The sequence below is a fragment of the Pygocentrus nattereri genome, chromosome 7 (assembly GCF_015220715.1).
Source record: "Pygocentrus nattereri isolate fPygNat1 chromosome 7, fPygNat1.pri, whole genome shotgun sequence".
NCBI classification, from domain to species: domain Eukaryota; kingdom Metazoa; phylum Chordata; class Actinopteri; order Characiformes; family Serrasalmidae; genus Pygocentrus; species Pygocentrus nattereri.
The window spans coordinates 46,047-65,010 of NC_051217.1; the positions used below are offsets into that span (position 1 = coordinate 46,047).

The following is an 18,964-nucleotide window of genomic DNA, read 5'->3' on the forward strand; positions in this document are numbered from 1 at the left end:
ATATATATATATATATATACATACACACACACTGCTCAAAAAATTAAAGGGAACACAAACAACACAATATAACTCCAAGTAAATCAAACTTCTGTGAAATCAAACTGTCCACTTAGGAGGCAACACTGACAATCAATTTCACAGCTGTTGTGCAAATGGAATAAACAACACATGAGAGAACACATGTGACAGACGTGACAGAGTCTGGAGACGCCATGGAGAGCGATCAGCTGCCTGCAACATCCTTCAGCATGACCGGTTTGGCAGTGGGTCAGTAATGGTGTGGGGTAGCATTTCTTTGGAGGGCCGCTCAGCCCTCCATGTGCCCGCCAGAGGGAGCCTGACTGCCATTAGGTACCGAGATGAGATCCTCAGACCCCTTGTGAGACCATATGCTGGTGCGGTTGGCCCTGGGTTCCTCCTAATGCAGGACAATGCTGGACCTCATGTAGCTGGAGTGTGTCAGCAGTTCCTGCAAGTTGAAGGCATTGAAGCTATGGACCGGCCCGCCCGTTCCCCAGACCTGAATCCGATTGAGCACATCTGGGACATCATGTCTCGCTCCATCCACCAACGCCACGTTGCACCACAGACTGTCCAGGAGTTGGGGGATGCTTTAGTCCAGGTCTGGGAGGAGATCCCTCAGGAGACCATCCGCCACCTCATCAGGAGCTGCCCAGGCGTTGTAGGGAGGTCATACAGGTACGTGGAGGCCACACACAACACTGAGCCTCATTTTGACTTGTTTTAAGGACATCACATCAAAGTTGGATCAGCCTGTCGTGTGTTTTTCCACTTTAATTCTGTGTGTGACTCCAAATCCAGGCCTCCACTGGTTAATAAGTTTGATTTCCATTGATGATTTTTGTGGGATTTTGTTGTCAGCACATTCAACTTTGTGCAGAACAAAGTATTCAATGAGTATTTCATTCATTCAGATCTAGGATGTGTTATTTGAGTGTTCCCTTTATTTTTTTGAGCAGTATATATATATATATATATATATATATATATATATATATATATATATATATATATATATATATATATATATATATGAAAATTTGCAAATAAATTCCCAGTCCGAAAAGGAATTCATTTTTGAAAATATTAAAAACCTGCCGCCATATGTTCTCAGAAAAATGGACTAGCACTTCCAGTGCCCACACTTTAACATCACTGAATGTGGTTGGGATTACTTCAATCAAAAAATCAAACTCTACTCTGAGATCTGAAAAAAAATCAACAGGTGTTTTGTATTCATCTTCCGTACAACTCAGCGCTAAGAGTCTGAAAGGCAGTTGTGGGCTGGAAGATAGGGAACCAGCCCTGTGACCGGAAGGTCACCAGTTCAATCCCCTGAGTACATGACTGAAGTGCCCTTGAGCAAGACACCTAACCCCCACCTGCTCTTTGGATAGGGCTGCCCACTGCTCTAAGCAAGTGTGTGTGTGTGGGTGGGTGTGTGGGTGGGTGGTTGGTGTTTCACTGCAAAAATGGGTTAAACGCAGAGGTGAAATTCCCCCAAAGTGGGACTAATAAGGGTCACTTTAAAAAAAAAAGGTTATACAGCTGTCAATAATCCATTACTGAGAAAAATCTGGAGAAAGCCAAAACTGGACATCTGAGTTGTGAAGTAAGGTTTTATAGACTGATAAGTTTAAATTTAAAAGGCAGTATGTATACTGCAGAAGCAATGAAAGACTCTTGTTTACAACCATGGTGGAAGATCAGTGCCCAACTAGATAGTGTTCCCACCCTTTGCCTTGATTACAGCTTGCATTCTTTTGGGATATTTGCTTTTAGTTTTTCAAAGAAATCAGCAGGGATATTTTTCTGTTTCTTACAATTGAAGTAATCCCAACCACATTCAGTGATGTTAAAGTCTGGGCACTGGAAGTGCTAATCCATTTTTCTGAGAACATATGCTGGCAGCTTTGTAATATTTCCAAAAATGAATAACCTTTTTGGACTGGAAATCTATTTGCAAATTTTCTGATTTTATATATATATATATATATATATATATATATATATATATATATATATATATATATATATTTTTTTTTTTTTTTTTTTTTTTTTTTTCTCGTGTCTTTCAAAGATGAACAGTTGATCTGATAGTGACAACTTTGGTGGTCTGACAGGTCTTGCATAGTTGTTAGGAGTCCCATTATCTCTCTCTTTTTATATTTTTTGAATTTCAGTTTTAGAAAACTCTGAGAAAATTCCCAAAGGACTTTTATCTTAGATGTAACCAATATTTTTTTAATTCATTCCTCATTATTCATTGGGGTTGGCACTGCTACTTCCGTAAACCACTGCTGCCTTAACTGATCTACCAGAGATTTTCTAACAAAACATAAGAAGAGAAAGCAATCTTCTGCTCTTTAGTGTTGGGGAAACGTGTAACCCCCAGCTTGGCTGGTCATATCAGACCTCGTTAAGTTGTAGGTCAATCAAGGGGAGGGGCTCTGGTGGTTGTTTCTCTGAAAACTAACGTTGGTCACCAACCGCTGAAGGTGTGACAGAATAAACATCAGACTTTACTGAAAATACATCATGTGCAGAGTAAAACAGTAAGTGGTCACAGACTGAAATACCTACCTACTACTTAATATACACTTTATGGTTAGTATAGCCGGCTATCAGTTTATGCCAGTTTACCAGTTTTAACCTAGTTAACTTTAAGTTGTGTGAGGTAAAGAAAAGAGAGGCTATTATTAGCCTATTTTACAGATAGTGAGAATGTGAATGAGCAAAAGAGACAGCTCTTAATATATTTATATATATATATATATATATATATATATATATATATATATATATTTTTTTTTTTTTTTTTTTTTTTTTTTTCTTCATATTTCTCATTGGCATTTGAAATCACATCAGTAGCAGCCACAGACAGTAAGGTATGAAAAGGTCATACAGTGTTAATCATAGCATAGTTTTATGTCCCCGAAGTTCCTCAAACTGCAGATGCAGAATTTCTTTGGGAGGCAACAGCTCTGCTGAATGAGCTTGTCAAGCGAGAAAGTGAGCAGAATTAACAGATTGACCTCTCATTAAACCTTGACTTCGTATAAAACTTAAAAATAAAAAAAAAAATAAAAATGTCATATTAAACGGATAGGACAAGGACCGGAAGAGAACGAAGCTAAAGGAGACTGATAGTGCTGAAGGAGCTTGTCTATTCAGGTACTGTTCTATAGTCTGGGTACTTGAATAATATATTTAGGACCTGCAGTTTTAAGAGAGGGTGGAGATAGCGTTGCTTGACTTCTATACTGTTGCTTGATCTGTGCCTATTGTGAGTGGATGGATAGTTTTTAAGTTGTATAAAATCTGTGCTTAATACAAAGTATGAAGAAATGTATCTTCTGTCCTCTTATTGTGGAATTGTGACCAAACAATATTATTTTTTGATCAACAAATTTTTGCCTACTGCTAGTCTAACAGTTCATGATGATGAGACATTTTATAAAAGATCCTCCTAGTGTAAGAGCTTTGTCCCCCAATCCCTTAAACTTTAGTAATGCCCCTGCTGTTAAATTAATCAGTTCACACTGTTCTACAGTACTATGCAAACATCAGAGACTAGCCTTCATTTACTTAACTTTCAGGCAAAACAGCTTTTATTTTCAAAAAATGGAAGCTGTAATAATAGCAATGGGTGGACACACAACACTGAAATTTTTGATAGTGTTTTCAGTTATTAAGGATTCTGTGCAATTTTTTTTTTCTGTAAACACGCAGTACATATGTACATAAATATGCACAGATCATTTGTTGGGTGTGTGGGAGTTCATACTCACAGAACTACTTCCACGTGGTCTAGAGCCCACTGGTCATGTCCTGCACCACCATGACGTGGCTGCCACCATCGCAGCTGTACCCCTTTCACACGTGCCTCACTATAATAACAAGAAAACATGGATTAGGAAAGCAGTCATTAAACAACAGGTTTTTTTATTTTTTAGCTAATTTGTGAGCAAAACACAAATAGACATTTCCCTGGGTTCAGAACAATGGGCCTCATTCACCAATTGTTCTTAAGAAGAAAATTCTTCTAAATACCCACTTATGCAATTTTTCCTGAAGATTCTGAAAATAACCAATGATTGCTTATTTGCAATTTGTTCTTAGGTAAGAACAGAATCGATGCACACAAGAGCACAAAGGTGCAAACAATTCTGCAGTTTAAGAACATGACATGAATCTGATGATTTTTCTTAAGACCTTTCTTTAAGAATAAATTTAAGAAAAAACTTAGGAAGATATTGGTAGATGAGGCCCAATTATGTTTAGTTTCAGTTCTGCATATTTTCCTACTGCAAATATAATAAGCACAGTAAGTTCTTAACATTAAGCCCAAGTCTGTCCTACTGACCTATTCAGTCTGACAACACAGAACTTACAGTGGAATGTTGTAGGAGACTCTCTGGGCCTTGATGAAGTCTTTGGGTTGGTGCTGAGCAATAACATGCCAGTTGACTCCATTGTTGACGCTATACTGGAGCAGTACAGCCCTATCCACAGTATCAACCTGGTCCAAAGCTGAGTTACAGCTGTCTGTTTGAGACACACTGCCAATCTGCAGCACAAACATAATCTTGCTACGAGAGAGCGGGAGAGACAGAGAGAGAATTTATAAAATATTGACTTAAATTAATAATGATACAGACATTCCTCTAAACAGCTATCCAATCAGGGATGGAGACACTAAAAGTGATCTACACTCTCAATAATGGTAAGTGTTGATGTGAAATGATGAGTGTGAGTGCCTGAATTAAGTGACCCGGAACCTCAATATGCTTCTGGGGCTTTACACAGTGCTGTACCTGGCCCGGGTAAGGTCCAGAGGCTTGGTGATGGCCTGCCTCATCTTGCAACCACTGAAATAAAGGGAATCTCCATGAGCATGTGGGGAAAGCTGCCCACAGCCACTGCTGACCCCTCCACCCTGAATTACACTCCAGCTCTCTTCAGACACTGAACCAGACTCAAAATTGTCCTTGATAGAGGTGGGAAGATCACTGTTGGACAGAGAGCAATCATCACCTGAGAGAGAGAGTGAGAGAGATTATTTAGTGAATTAGCAGTATGCTCTTGCACAATTACCGCTTGAAACATCTGCCGTCTTTAAAAAGAATATATGTGGCCTAGATAAGTCCCGAAGGCTGCTTTTCCAAAACTCAACATGTACTGTATACATAGTGATAAACTGGAGGTGCCAACCATGGTGCCCTTCGTCACAGATGCAGATTGCTCCGTTGGTGCAGTACCCATGCCCACTACACAGACCTGGACAGGCTTCACCAATGTAGACATGATCAACTCCCCAGCCATGTTGCTCACCGGCACCTTCTCTCTGAATCCAGCGGAACTGTGTAGCACTGCACAACAGGAAAATATATGCTTAGCTAACAAGTATTCGAATATGCATATACACATTATATGAGGTAAACTTTCCCCATAGTGGCTAAATAAGTATATATCAATAGTTCCCCAAATATTGTACAGAATTTAAAACATTCTTAATGTGCATGGAAAAATTATTATTTTGAAGAAATGTTCTATGGTCTTTCTATCACAACAAAAATAATTAATATTGCGGAACAGTACACAGAGATTGATTGTCTTGACATTGGTATGCGTTACCCAGAGGAGACGTGGTCAGGCAACTGCACAGTAATTCTCGTCCATACTGAGCTGTTAACTGGGCTGTAGATACTGGACTCATGGAACTGGAACGGGGAACAGCCCACATTGTTCACTGAAGAGGGAAGGCAGGCGGACTGTACCAACTGCCATGAGTCTGACCTGTAGGGAAAAGATACTGATGATCACCTATTTAGAGATAAACATGGCCCTCCACTCATACCCATCTAACTCTCCCGTTGACTGTATTTCAATTCATATTTGTCTTTTGCTCAATCACCTGGCATCTTTCCTGTATTGTAGAAGCACTGAATGATAATCCTCACAGCTGTCTGCTTCACAACCAACCACAATCTGTAGTACACAACAAAATAAAAATGACTGAAAAAATTAAAATACAGATAATAACAGCAGATAATTATTTGCTGGATTGTTGATAGATAATATATAAGGATGAATAAAATAAAGTATATCATACAATGTCATAATAACAGCACAGTGTAATGGTATAACAGTCAGTGCTGACCTTAAACTGTAAAATATATCCTGGTTGGACAATAAGCTCCCGAGTGACTAGAATATTGTGAGTTCCATCTTGTTTTTTATTGGGCCAGTAGAGGTGAAAAGAGGGATTTCCACAGAAACCAGCTGTTCGCACAGCATTTGGATAGAAACTCCAACTTTCTTCATGTGCTGTACCTTCTGAGGAATTGCCATCACAAGAAAGAGAGAGTAAGAGTGAGAGAAAGGAGAAATGTTTAATACAGAAAGGGATAGCAAAGCATCATTCTACCTAGATAAAACAGAGAAAACACATGAAATTCCTGAGAGCCAGTGATGAGCCAGAAGAAATGTGTCCTACTACATGTACGTAACTTTGTCTCAGTCCAAATTTTGCATTCATACAATTATTGCATTAACAAGCCTTGCACTTACCAAATGCTTCACTAATTTATTCTTTCCCAACAAGAACAGACCTTCCTTATGATCATATATGAAGCTACATTTACTTGGGGAGGTTTTAGCAGCTTGGTATTCCAGACCCAAATTTTCTAAAATACAATTTAATGAGTAGGATGTATTATCACTCTTTATGGTCTATACAGACTATACAGTATCTAAAAGCTCAATACCATCATCGAAAGTGTCTAGTAGGGTGCTGGGGTTGATGTCAGAGCCTCCCACCAGGATGTTATCTAAAGCCCACTGTGCACGTCCAAGATTGGGGGTTACCAGGCCTGAAGACACAGTGAATGGCTGCCACCAACGCAGACGTGTAGCATTTGTCAGAGCTCCCTCTGGCAAAATAATGTAGTCCCTTCTTACTGACACATACTTCAAATAGTCCATCTCATGAAGCAGTGTCCATGACACACCTTGGGAGGGAGAGAGCGAGAGTAAGAGAGCGCTCAGTGAAAATGAAAACAACAGACCTGTATGTGTCCTTCTGTCAGGATGAGAATTGAAAATGACTAAATAAAACAAACCTCCATCAGTGGAATAATCCAGCAGAACACCCTCTTTTCTACACGTTGGACGATGACATAGACTCATATTGCCCTCACTTCCGATTTTGGCCCAGTACTCAACAAACCTAAGGCACAAAATTACAAATGAGTGGGATATGCAATGATTATAGAAGCCTGTATATAATAGCTTCATTGACCCCACTGACCAGATGCTGAATGTCAATGGAATGACAAATCCTCTAAAGAGATATTTAGACTGTTGTCTTCTAAAATATTACCTATTCTAAAAGGAAAATTAAATTATAAAATGACAAATACTGACTTGGCTCCACGCAGATCTAGGTCAGCAGTGACAGCCTGCCTTGCATTAGCTCCATTAAAGTACAATGCTTTGCCCTCGACCAGTACTCCACAGTCAACGCATGGGTGACCCCCTTCCAAAACCTGCCATTGTGACCCGTGGATTCCTTGCCACTCAAAACGTTCCTTCAAGGATGGCTAAAAAAAAAAGAGAGTCCAATGTAAGGAGATATGTATACATGTGTGTTGAGATGTATACTGCAGGTGCTACATGCATATACAGAGATGGGTGACAAATTGAAAGAAAAATCAACAGAAGATGTATGGTCTGGTTGAGATGATTCAGCTTGAGTTCCATAGACAATCAAGTGGCTGTTCCTGGTTAAAATGAACATGTTGCTTTCAGTTGAGTAAACATGGTAAACAACACACAGCCTAATTTTAAACTCAGCTAAAATAACTAATTTTGAAAAATTAAATGTGAAGCAGATGCAACTCATTGAAAAACAGACCAGTTTTGATGAATATTGCTGCTGATTATTCTGACTGCTGTGACCTTTCAGCTTTGTAGGCACCAAAGTCAAATCACCAGCTGTTATCAGCCAATCTCCTGCTAAACATACAATTTGGCTAAATTGATCAGGGTGTTTATTTAACCTGCTTTAGCCTGCCCATTCTAACACCCACAGCAAACCACTTTGCAATAACCTGTTGGCCAGTGGTTTGCCTGGTAAGATCGTTTTGGGGTTCTTTTCTGCTGGGAGGTCCCACAACAGACCCATACAGCCAAATATAACTACTGCAAATGGATATTACATATATGTAATAGGCCCTGTTTATGGGGTATTTCTGGTATATACACTACCTTAGTATGTATGGTAGCCTGTTGACTGTTGAGTTGACTGAGTAGTCTATGTTGAGCACAGCCCACGCAGTCAGATCAGCAGGATAGCTTTGCTTTACTCAAGAAAGTAAGCAGGGACTTTATTTCATTTGGTTGTGTAATTGGTATGCTTTGTAAACTGTTTGTGTCTCTGGAAACATGCATGTAAGGTGAATTTGGCTGTCTAGAGTGGGTTTTAAACATGGTTTAAAATGGTACCATCTGCTTGTGGTGATTTTTATCCAATGGGACTGTGGCATGTTTGGTATCCAGTGACATAGGCTTGCCTTTATTGTTTACAAGAAAAGGCTTATGCCACCGTTTTACTGCTCTAATGAATCATTTAATGTGAAGTGAAAGTTGTTGATAGTGAATCGCAAGTCGTTGCCCAGTTAGTTCTGTGGTTTTATGATCTTAAATTTGTGTTTAATAAATGAAAATATGTTCAAATATATTGAGTTGCTGTTTATGGCTCTCTTTATGAACTTTAATCTTGCCAATATTGAGATTTTATGAGGGATGATCAAATTAATAATTTCCTCAGTAGTGAACCTGATCGTGAGAGTTTTTTAGTGTTGTACTGAACTCCTGTTTGGGAGATTGAAGGAGAACATGAAAGTGATGAAAGAGAAAAAAGCAAAAAAATGGAAATTTTCTTAATTGAATGTATAAGAAAAATAAAACTGATAGCCAGTAACAGTGAGACAAGTGTGAATTGAAACAAACAAAAAGAAAATCTAATGGGTCATTCCAAGATGTATTGTAAATGTATTCTGAATATGTTACTTTTTAGGTTTTTACTTTTTTATGCATTTAAGTATTTAAACCTGTGTCTTTATACCACTGGACAAATGTGTAACTCTACTATATCCTCCGCTATGAAGTTGTCTACAGACCGTTCTTTGGCAGCACAGTCTGATTATGGTCCCAGGGTCATTTGAGGTGGTATCACCTGAGGAACAGCTGCTCTTCTGTTTCTCCTTGCACTTATATTGCACTAATGCACAGGCATCATAGTCATTGGATGTGTGCATTTGAACACAGTTTTGAACCCTATTTACTGCTGTTTTTACAATACAATTAAAGTCATCTGTGCCCCAATTACAAACTCTCTTTCAAAGTCACTTAGATCTTTGCCATCTTGATCTAAAACTGAAGTCACCTGGGCCTGTGCATTGTGTATTTCAGCACTGAGCTGTACCTTCAGGACAGAGCTGGCATAGCAGTTGGGTCCAGAAAATCCTGGGTCACAGAGGCAACGCTGATCCAGACAGTCTCCATGGCCTCTGCAATGGTTCTTACATGCAGGCCCAATGTAGAAGTTCTCCACTGCCCACTGCATGTCCGAGCACTGCTGATAGAATCGGAATCGAACTGCTCTGTGGAGAACCACACACCAGAACAATCAATCAGCCACATGCAATCGTCTCTCTAAACCTTTAAACCTGACTTTAAAATGACTTTGGGAAAAGGTAAGAAATAGGAAAATATGACAACAGTATGAAACAAGACTAGGCCAGGTCTCCAGATGGAATCCATTTTTTAAATTAAAATATTTAGTTAAAATAAATCAGCCACCCTTATGCTACAAAAAATGTAATTATAAAAGTACATGAAAATAAATTTATACAATTCTTGTAAATAGTGTATCTGACCTACCATAAAATCTGTGAGTATTATAATCAGCCACTAAAATATCAACCTCAAAAAGTTAATTAAACTGGGCTTGAATATAACATGTCATCTTCACAATAAATAGTTGTGTCTCTAATGCCTTAAAATATAGCTTATTTCCAGCAAATGAAAGACATTAACCTGATAATTGAATAGATATTCTAGGCATAGACAAGAAGAACAAATATTTTGTCAGCACTTTGAAAGGTTTGATGGTTTAAAACAAGGTTTCTGTCAAAACACCAAAAACAAATAAACAAACAAATAAATAAACAAATCAATCAAGAACAGACTGATATGTGGAGAAATTAACATTATTATTTCCCATGACTTCCTTCCACTACACAATTCAACGACCTCAATAATTGAAAACATTCATAAATATATTTCTCTAAAATTATACCACACTGCATTATAAACCTTCTAACTGAACAAAACACACAGTAATGGGTATACAATTCAAGTTATTTTTCATCTCTGTGCAAATCAATTTACAAAGGACCATTAAATGCTACTGCAGTGTGTAGAATAATAGCATGCTCTTACATATCTGCGAGGCTGTCAGGCAGAGGGTAGACAGCTCTTTTCCAGCCCTCTGCAGGGAAGAAGACAGAGGGTTGGGATACTTGTCCCCCACAGCGGGGGTTAGCAGGAAGGCATTGAGGCATCAAGTACTTCCATGAAACACCGAAGTCCAGTGAATACTGGACATGAACCTGTCGCTCAGCATGTCTCTCTGGCACAGTGCAACCAACAGCAATCTGCACACATGCACAGCACATTCAATAAAAAATGTGACCAAACAGATATTGAACAAACTTGCATCATACTTCTAAATTTTAGAAAATAAACAATTGGGGGAAAAAAACTTTTAGAAAAGCTTCATTTTAATGACTATACAATCTCAGAAAAAAAGGTACTAAACTGTACTTTTTTGGACAAAAATGCTGTCACTGGGGTGGTAGCCTCATTTTCAGAACCTTTAGTTGGGAAACAGTTGCAGTGATGCAGTGAAAAGTGATCAGTATAGTGTTCAAATATACAATTGGATTTTAGGGCAAGTAGTGTACCTTTTAGGGTACATTCACATTGTTTACATTTTTAGGGACAAAAATGTACCTGTGCAGTACCTTTTGTTTCTGACCACCAATCTCAAAGGATTGTGATGCAGTAGCAACTTAAAATGATGATGATAAAAGAAGCACACTGACCTTAAACTGCATGACCCAACCTTTTTCAGGGACAATGTCATGAGTGACGGCGTATACTTCTCGGCCATCAACATTGCCACACACCATAACCCCATCTGGGGAATGGCAGAACCGCTGCACAGAACAGTCCTCAGAGAACAACCAGTGCTCACTCACTACGGGGGCAGATTGAAATGTGTTATTATTTTTTGTTTATACATGCAAACTGAAAAAGGTGACAAACTCAGGAACCAGCAATCTGGTGGACTGAGTTCAACAGCTATGCAAAGTCATGCCAAAACATTTTACTGCTTTATAAACAGAGAGCATTGTTCTATCTGCTGAAATGTCTATGCTGGCTCCATACTGGCATGCCCTGATGGACCCATTTGATCGCTGTTTGCAGAGTAATTTGTAGATGGTTGCTTAGTTAGCTAACTGCTTAGTAATTATGATAATCCATAGAAATCAACCTGTTCTACATCAGTTTCTGACAAAACATAATCTGCACCCACTATTCAAAAGCTAGAGAAGGAATAAATCATATGTGAAAAAGAAACCAACTTAGCATTTGTTTAAGTCTTTTCATTTCTGTACCCTTCTCTTCCACAAAGGTTTCATTTTTTCAGTAACAAAAAGGTATTATTATTTTCCAGTTCCAGCAGCAACTCTACTGAAACCTTTCAAGTGGATGACAAGTTAACAAGCAAAATTTAGATATCAAATATAAATACCTGTGTACTTTTATGTAGGAAGTAATGAGAATAAAAGAGCTTACTTTATTAGAGAACATGGATAAAATTTAAAAATGGGGTCAATAAAAAGGCTAAGTACACATATTATATTTTTATAATTTGATATCTTGGACACCACACAACTGGTCAACTAACATTACATTTTCTTAGCATTTAATGTAAGAAAGTTAGAAAGAAATACATCTGATTATAGAACTAGATGGAAAATTTAGTTTATCAGGCCTTCAGAATCAAAATTTCAATGCCTACTAGAGAAATCTGAAAGCCTCTGTGCCTTACAGATACACCGCTAATGCAGCCAACTAAAGCTAGCAAGAAAATTGACACATTTGTTTATAGGCCACCTGAAGATACAACCGCTGTATCATGTGCAGCTGCTGGTGGGCCCACACTGGCTTTTCTAGCTTCAGAGATGAGACTAATTTGTGCATCCACAAAAAACATTAAGCAGGACGCAAAAGTACACAAATTAGTACACAGTATACATGAGGCTGAAGAATGGGTTTCAGTGCTGGAGAGCAATCCAAACAACAAAGTGAAGCTACCCAAGAAGAAATGTGAAAACTGCTGGACCATATTGATGACTTGGATAACAGAGAGCGACACTGTAATGTCAAAATATTTAGTACACGAGTGTTGAAACAAGAAAACAACATGATTCAGTTCCTATAACAGGAGATTCCAAGCTGAGCTAAGCTGGAGCATCAGGTTTTTGACCATGGAGATACAATGAGGTCATTATGTTCCCAATGGTCCCCGTGACTAGATCAGATGGAGGAGAACCAGCCAAGGCCAGTTATGGTCGACCTGTTACACTATCATGTGAAAGCAGAGACACTACAAGCGGCCTGAGAGGAAGGACTGGCAGAGTGCCAGGATTATGTTTTTCCCAGAGTACTCCCAACAAGCCATGGACGGAAGAGTCTCACTCAAACAGATCAAGACCGATTTAAGGAGCAAGGAGCAAAGTAAACACTCAGTTTTCCTGCCACCCTGGGGTTCATCAGGAAGAAGATCACCAAAGAAGGCTGACTTAAGTATATAATTTATAGAGTAAATGAGTTGTTGCTGAAGTCTGGTAGCCTGTACTGGTACATGCCTGTTACAGTGAAGCCTGTTACCTATTTTATTTTATATATATATACTTTGGTTTTCATTTATTGGAGTTAGCAGAATGTTAAATCTTTCTCAAACAAATCAGGTTGTCACAATAGTTCTCAACTAGTGCAAGTTCACAGAAACTACATTTATTGTTTTCTCACTTAACACAACAGGTTCAATGGACCTAAGAGGTTTGGGTGGTCACCTCATGTTTTTCAGATGTGGTGAGCTGATGTTTTCATTCACTCTTTTGGTGTGCTAGTCCTCAGAATTTGACACAAATTTCTGAAGATGATAGAAGCTTTCTAAAAGCACCATTGAAACTAGAAGAGATTACTCAAGTAATAAAAAGCGTGGCAGTTAGTAAATCCCCTGGGCTGGATGGATTTCCTGTCAATTTTTACAGAGCTTTTGAAGATATTATAGGCCCTTTATTACTTCAGATGTATAATGATGCATGTAAGACAGGCACATTGCCACAATCCATGCATACTACAATTATCTCTCATTTAGAAGAAAGGAAAGGATACTAGATCCTAGTAGTTATCAGTCTCTATTCACTAATCAATTATGACCAAAAGATCATGTTGAAAGTTTTGGCAAATCATCAAAAGTTACTGGAAGCATAATTCATATGGACCAATCAGGTTTAATTCCAGATCGCTACAGTTCTGATAATATTAGGTGATTAATTAACTTACAGTACCTTGAACATGACTGTATGTGGACACTATGCTTCAACTGCTAACACAGCCTGAAAAATCTAAGCTGTATTGAGGAATTTACACTTTTATCAGGTTATCATATAAAATGTGTAAGTCAGAAGCTATGCCTCTATCTGCTCATAGCTCTTCTATTCTATCCACTTTTACAGAGATGCGGTCAGAAAACATCAGTCTTTTACTATAGAAAATTAGATTTTGGAAGGTGGACTAAAGTTCATCTCATGCTTTGGGGAAAAATACACTCCATTAAAATGATGACTGCACCTTAGTATTTATTATTCCACCTACTGCTGAATATACCTGACCCTTTTTTCAGAGATTTCGTTAATATTAATAATTTTCAGTGGGGTAACAGCATCATTTAAGAATAATTCATTTACAAGCACATACAAAGAAAGGGGGAGTTCCCTTCCCAACCTTACACGGTACTATTGGGCCATTCATATAAAGTATCTGAGAATATGGCTGCCAGCTTGTGAAGCAAGAGATAAACCAAGTTGGTTCCAGACAGAGACTGAACTTAGCAGTGGGTTAACTCTTTGGTCTGAGCTATTTGGCACAAAGTCACCTCTACAGAAAGACCAGCCTATTATCATTAACACTAAAGTAGTATGGTATAAACTACGTAGAGCTGGTCATTGGGATTGTTTCAAGTCCCCCCAAGCACCTCTGTGGAATAATAAGCGGGTTCAAATTGGAGGGTAAACTGTTAATTGGCCACTGTGGCGCAATGCTGGGATTACTTATGGTATGCATCTAATAAACTGGATAGAGGACTTGGCAGTGGACATTTCTGCCAAAGACAGAAAGTCATGTTTGAACAATGTGAATACAATGTATAAAGAAATGTATAATAGGTTTATTCAGCTGAAGATAATACAAATAATGGCACCGGACACCACATCAATTTTATAAATCAAATCTAATGCCAGTAGATTTTTGTTGAAGAAAGTTGTGAAAGAACATTCTACATGTACTCTAGTCTTGTCCAGTACTTAGGGACTGGTGGAATAATATTCAAGAGATTACGTTTGAAGTACTGAACAAAAGGTTCCAAATCTCTGTAAAACTGTCTATTTTAGGCTCAATTACAAAACATTTCCCCCCCTGTTTTGTAAGTTAATATTAATGGTAGTCTTGATGACTCTTTTCTTGAGTAAACTGATCCTTAACTTAACTTAAGGAACTTAAGACTTGTCCTTGGGGGATTAGGGTTAGTGTTTGCTTAAGGCCTTTAAAAAAGCTATTTTAAATGATCATTTTTATATATAGTTCTAAATTGTACACTTTTACAATCAATTTGTAAAATGTCCAGAGTGCATGTTTGGGTTTTGAAACTGCTGTCTTCTGGATCTAAAATTTTAGGGCCTACCAAAAAAAAAAAAAAAAAAAAAAAAAAAAAGTCACAGGGAGCCTTGGCTGCACCAAACTATGAAATCTATGCTGCGTAAATACTGTGCTACTGAATGTAAGGGGACTTAATCTGTCAAGTTTTTAAAAGAGAAGTTGTTGTTGGGCAAAACATAAAAACTTGATTATGTGTAGGTTCAGAGAGTCAGCCTAAGCAGTTGAAAAGAACTTCTCTGTGTCTCAGTCAAAAACAAAACACTATCAAAAACATCTAGTCCTGCGTTTGTTCTGATCAAGTCATTAGTTTGGTTGTACCACCTCTCACTGGTTCTATTTACATGCAATTTTTGGGTCCTTACTGAACTGAATCTAAACAATTGGCACAGATCACGTTGTTTATATTCCTGATTGCTATAAAAAAGAAGAAAGAAAAAACTAACGTGTGTCATATGTTCACTCAATATTCGATAATCCTGGCGAGGGTAGGGGGTTTTCACAGACAATTCATGAGTTGTGCACCAAGTCTTGACCTACATACTCACTGTACTGTTTTTGTACTTTTTTATCTACAATTTTTGCACAGTCTATTACTGCACTATTGATATTTGCACCAACAAGTTTACTCTGTAAACTTATCCTACATATGCTGTTCTCATTGTACATACTACCTACATTTGTACACTCTCCACTCACAGTTTACTATTACAAGTAATTCCCTCAGCACTGATACGGAATTCGTGCTACTGTACAAGCGAACTTCAGCAGTTGAGTAGTTAGAACCCCATAGTGTACATATGTAGGTCTTGCACTTCGGTACCTGTGCTGCTCTCTTCATCTTGGTTCACTGTGCGGCCAGTAGGTGTTCCATCAGCTGGAGCTCTCTCATGATTGGGTAATGCAATGCCACCAAATGTGTCAGAGATTTGAGTGCGGGTGTCTGAGCCAGAAATGAGCACATTATCCAGAGCCCAGTCACTGCGGTCTGCTCCATCGTGCTGTGGCTGCCACCAGCGCACACGTACTCCTACTGCCTGAGCAGCAGGAGGCAGTAGCACATTTACAAACCTGCGAAGGAAAAAAACAAACATTGAAATGTCACAATATGGCTAACAAGCTGCAACGGTACAAAGTCAACAATTCCTGAGGTCCAAGTCATTATAAGATTTTCACACAATACCAATATGGGGCCACAACATAAACTTACTCTTATCATTATAGTATTCAACAGATGAGGTTTTGATACATGATGCTTTGATATCTACATGCCAGCATTTTGCAGATTATGAGGAATCTTCAGACAGAGTTTAGCAGAGGGACATATTTGGAAAGCCCTACCCTGGCTTGCTGTATTGGTCATAGAATATCTCTGTCAGCAAACTCCAGCTGATGCCACCATTCTGGCTAAACTCCAGCAAGACACCCTGGTTTCGGTTAGTAGGGGGAGCCATGCATCCATACATGAAGTAGAACTGTATGAACTCAGCACTGGTCAAGTTCAAATCCACAGTTATCAGCTGACGAGTGCAGCCCTGTCCAAAAATAAACCAGTCAATCAATCATTTTTAATGAATAATGTGTCCATACTCAGTGGTGTATTAATTATATAATATATATATATATATATATATATATATATATATATATATATATATATATATTTTTTTTTTTTTTTTTTTTTTTTTTAACAAATGGACACAATCTGAATTTACAATGATGTTTTGCTTTTAGGAAGTGTAATTAATAATGGAGGAAACTGATGCCTTAAAAATAAATTATGTCCTGAACTTTGGGCACACTAACTCACATATTTAAGTGCATAAATGGGCCACAGATATGTTTGTGTTTGTGGTTTTTAGGATTATATTGTATGGTAGCACAAGAATTTCAACTGAGAAAGATATTATCACTGTCAGAATAAAAACTTGTTATCCAAGTTTTAGGAGATAATGTAATTTAAAAATGCAAGTTGTCATGATGAATTAACCAATAGAAATGGTTAAAAATAAATTGCAAAAAATGACTAAAATGTTTGACTTGCGTTAAAACATTTTTGCCTACTCTTCTACAGTTACCATTCTGGACATACAATGTTTCGTTCTGACAATGAACAATGCATCTATGTAAAGAAATTAAAGAAAGTAATGTAAAGAAAAGCAATTTAGTATTTAGGGTGGTTAATGTTCATCTGGCAGGATGTTTTAAAATAAGTCTAAAAAAAATTCTGAAAAAAAAATCTGGAGGCCTGTAAATTGTGAAAATAGTATTTATCAATATGCTTATGGGAAAGTTATTTTGATATCTTGTTTGCTACAACTGATGTTTGTGTGAACTTAAAGTCATGAATTTGAACTCTGTGAAAGACACTTTGAAAAGTGTATTTTAATGCTATTGCATTAACAAAACCTAGTGTTATCATGATTGGGTAGTCTGTGTTTGAATCTTCCTAATTTAACATTGTTCTGTGGGATTTAGAACTGTTTACAGCCTGTACTGTTAAATGCTAAAATGTTAATCAAAATAAACACACAACAGGGCTGTGTGTATAATCAATAAAGATAGTATAATCAAATAACTTGTGTGAAAAAGACCAAATAAATGATACAGTAACACAATAAATTGCAATCACAGTAATAGTATAAAAGTGTGTGTAATTTTACCCCACTAAAGTGCAGGGCTGCTCCAGAAGCTACAGCCCCACACACACTACTCAGCTTTCCTCCAGTCAGCAGATGCCAGTGGTTGAGTGAAGGTGCACGACTAAAACTGTCCTTTAGCTGAAACGGGAGGGGTACCAGGGCTTCATCACAGTACTCACCTCCCCACTCAGGGTCGCAACTGAGGGGCGGGAGGAGAAAGTTAAAAGTACACTGCAACAGCAAAACTGTCATAAGAAAAGCATATAACTATAAAGGTGCTCTGATTTTGAAACAGAAAAATATTTCCCACTACTTCATAACAATACAATCCATGGCCTTGCTGTATGGTGGACTGTATGATGTAAAATCTGAAGGTACATTTCAAACACAGGTTTACGAGGATGTTTTGAAATGGGCAAACTGAAACCAGTAATTAAATCATTATATATTCTATTAATTCACAAAAAATAGAAATAATTATTTAAAACAATAGTGATTAGGATAAATGCAGTTCACTCACACACAGGAATTTTGCTTGCATCTACCATGGCCAGAGCACATTTCAGGACAGCCATCTCCAATGTAGAGATTGTCCAGAGCCCAGGTCTGCTGCTTGTCAAAAGGAGCCTGCTGGAACCAGCGGAATCGTGTAGCTGGAGACCTAGGTAGCCAATTCAGGGACATAATAACAATTGCCTTTTACTAGCTGCTGTGGTTCATGATTTGTCATGATTTGTGTTTCTACTTTGGTACTTCACTACCTAAATATGTAAATATTGAATGCAGTGTACAATTATTTTACCTTGCATAAGGTGGAATGGGCAAAGTAACTCTTCCCCATTTGTTGTAGGTGTCTGAAACTAATAGCCTTTGGAGTGTGTAGGAGGAGCAGTCTGGACTAGTGGGTAAACAGTCCCTCAAGAGTGGGTGCCAAGTCAGTCCAAGGTCCAGAGAGTATTCCAGCTCCACCGCTGTAGACATATGTACATGTTGAATGCATATATTTAGATTAAACATTCAAGTACAAACCCCATTTCAAAAAAAGTTTGGACAGTAATTCAAATTTAAATAAAAAACAGACAGCAATGATTTGCAAACTCTTTCCTATGAAAAAAAAAACCTGTTTCCAAAATAATTGGGACACTGTGCAAATTGTAAAAAAAATGTGGAAATAATTTAAATTTGAAATTTAATAGAAAATTGAACAAAGACATAATATC

At 37.9% G+C, this 18,964-nt stretch overlaps 1 protein-coding gene across 2 annotated transcripts in view; it reads right to left on the reverse strand.

Moving 5' to 3' along the window:
* The window catches only part of reln (reelin), a 224,008-nt gene that overhangs the window by 8,621 nt on the left and 196,423 nt on the right, over positions 1-18,964 (reverse strand). For both annotated transcript variants that reach the window (XM_037540124.1, XM_017717159.2), the window contains exons 46-63: positions 18,547-18,715; positions 18,265-18,405; positions 17,766-17,943; positions 16,444-16,637; positions 15,926-16,173; positions 11,199-11,353; positions 10,534-10,748; positions 9,515-9,692; positions 7,453-7,628; positions 7,149-7,255; positions 6,795-7,037; positions 6,188-6,363; positions 5,942-6,015; positions 5,662-5,823; positions 5,239-5,396; positions 4,842-5,061; positions 4,419-4,616; positions 3,816-3,914 (exon numbers count right to left, since the gene is read on the reverse strand). In XM_037540124.1, the coding sequence (XP_037396021.1) occupies positions 3,816-3,914; positions 4,419-4,616; positions 4,842-5,061; positions 5,239-5,396; positions 5,662-5,823; positions 5,942-6,015; positions 6,188-6,363; positions 6,795-7,037; positions 7,149-7,255; positions 7,453-7,628; positions 9,515-9,692; positions 10,534-10,748; positions 11,199-11,353; positions 15,926-16,173; positions 16,444-16,637; positions 17,766-17,943; positions 18,265-18,405; positions 18,547-18,715 (3,091 nt within the window). The remainder of the gene's footprint in view (positions 1-3,815; positions 3,915-4,418; positions 4,617-4,841; positions 5,062-5,238; positions 5,397-5,661; positions 5,824-5,941; positions 6,016-6,187; positions 6,364-6,794; positions 7,038-7,148; positions 7,256-7,452; positions 7,629-9,514; positions 9,693-10,533; positions 10,749-11,198; positions 11,354-15,925; positions 16,174-16,443; positions 16,638-17,765; positions 17,944-18,264; positions 18,406-18,546; positions 18,716-18,964) is intronic.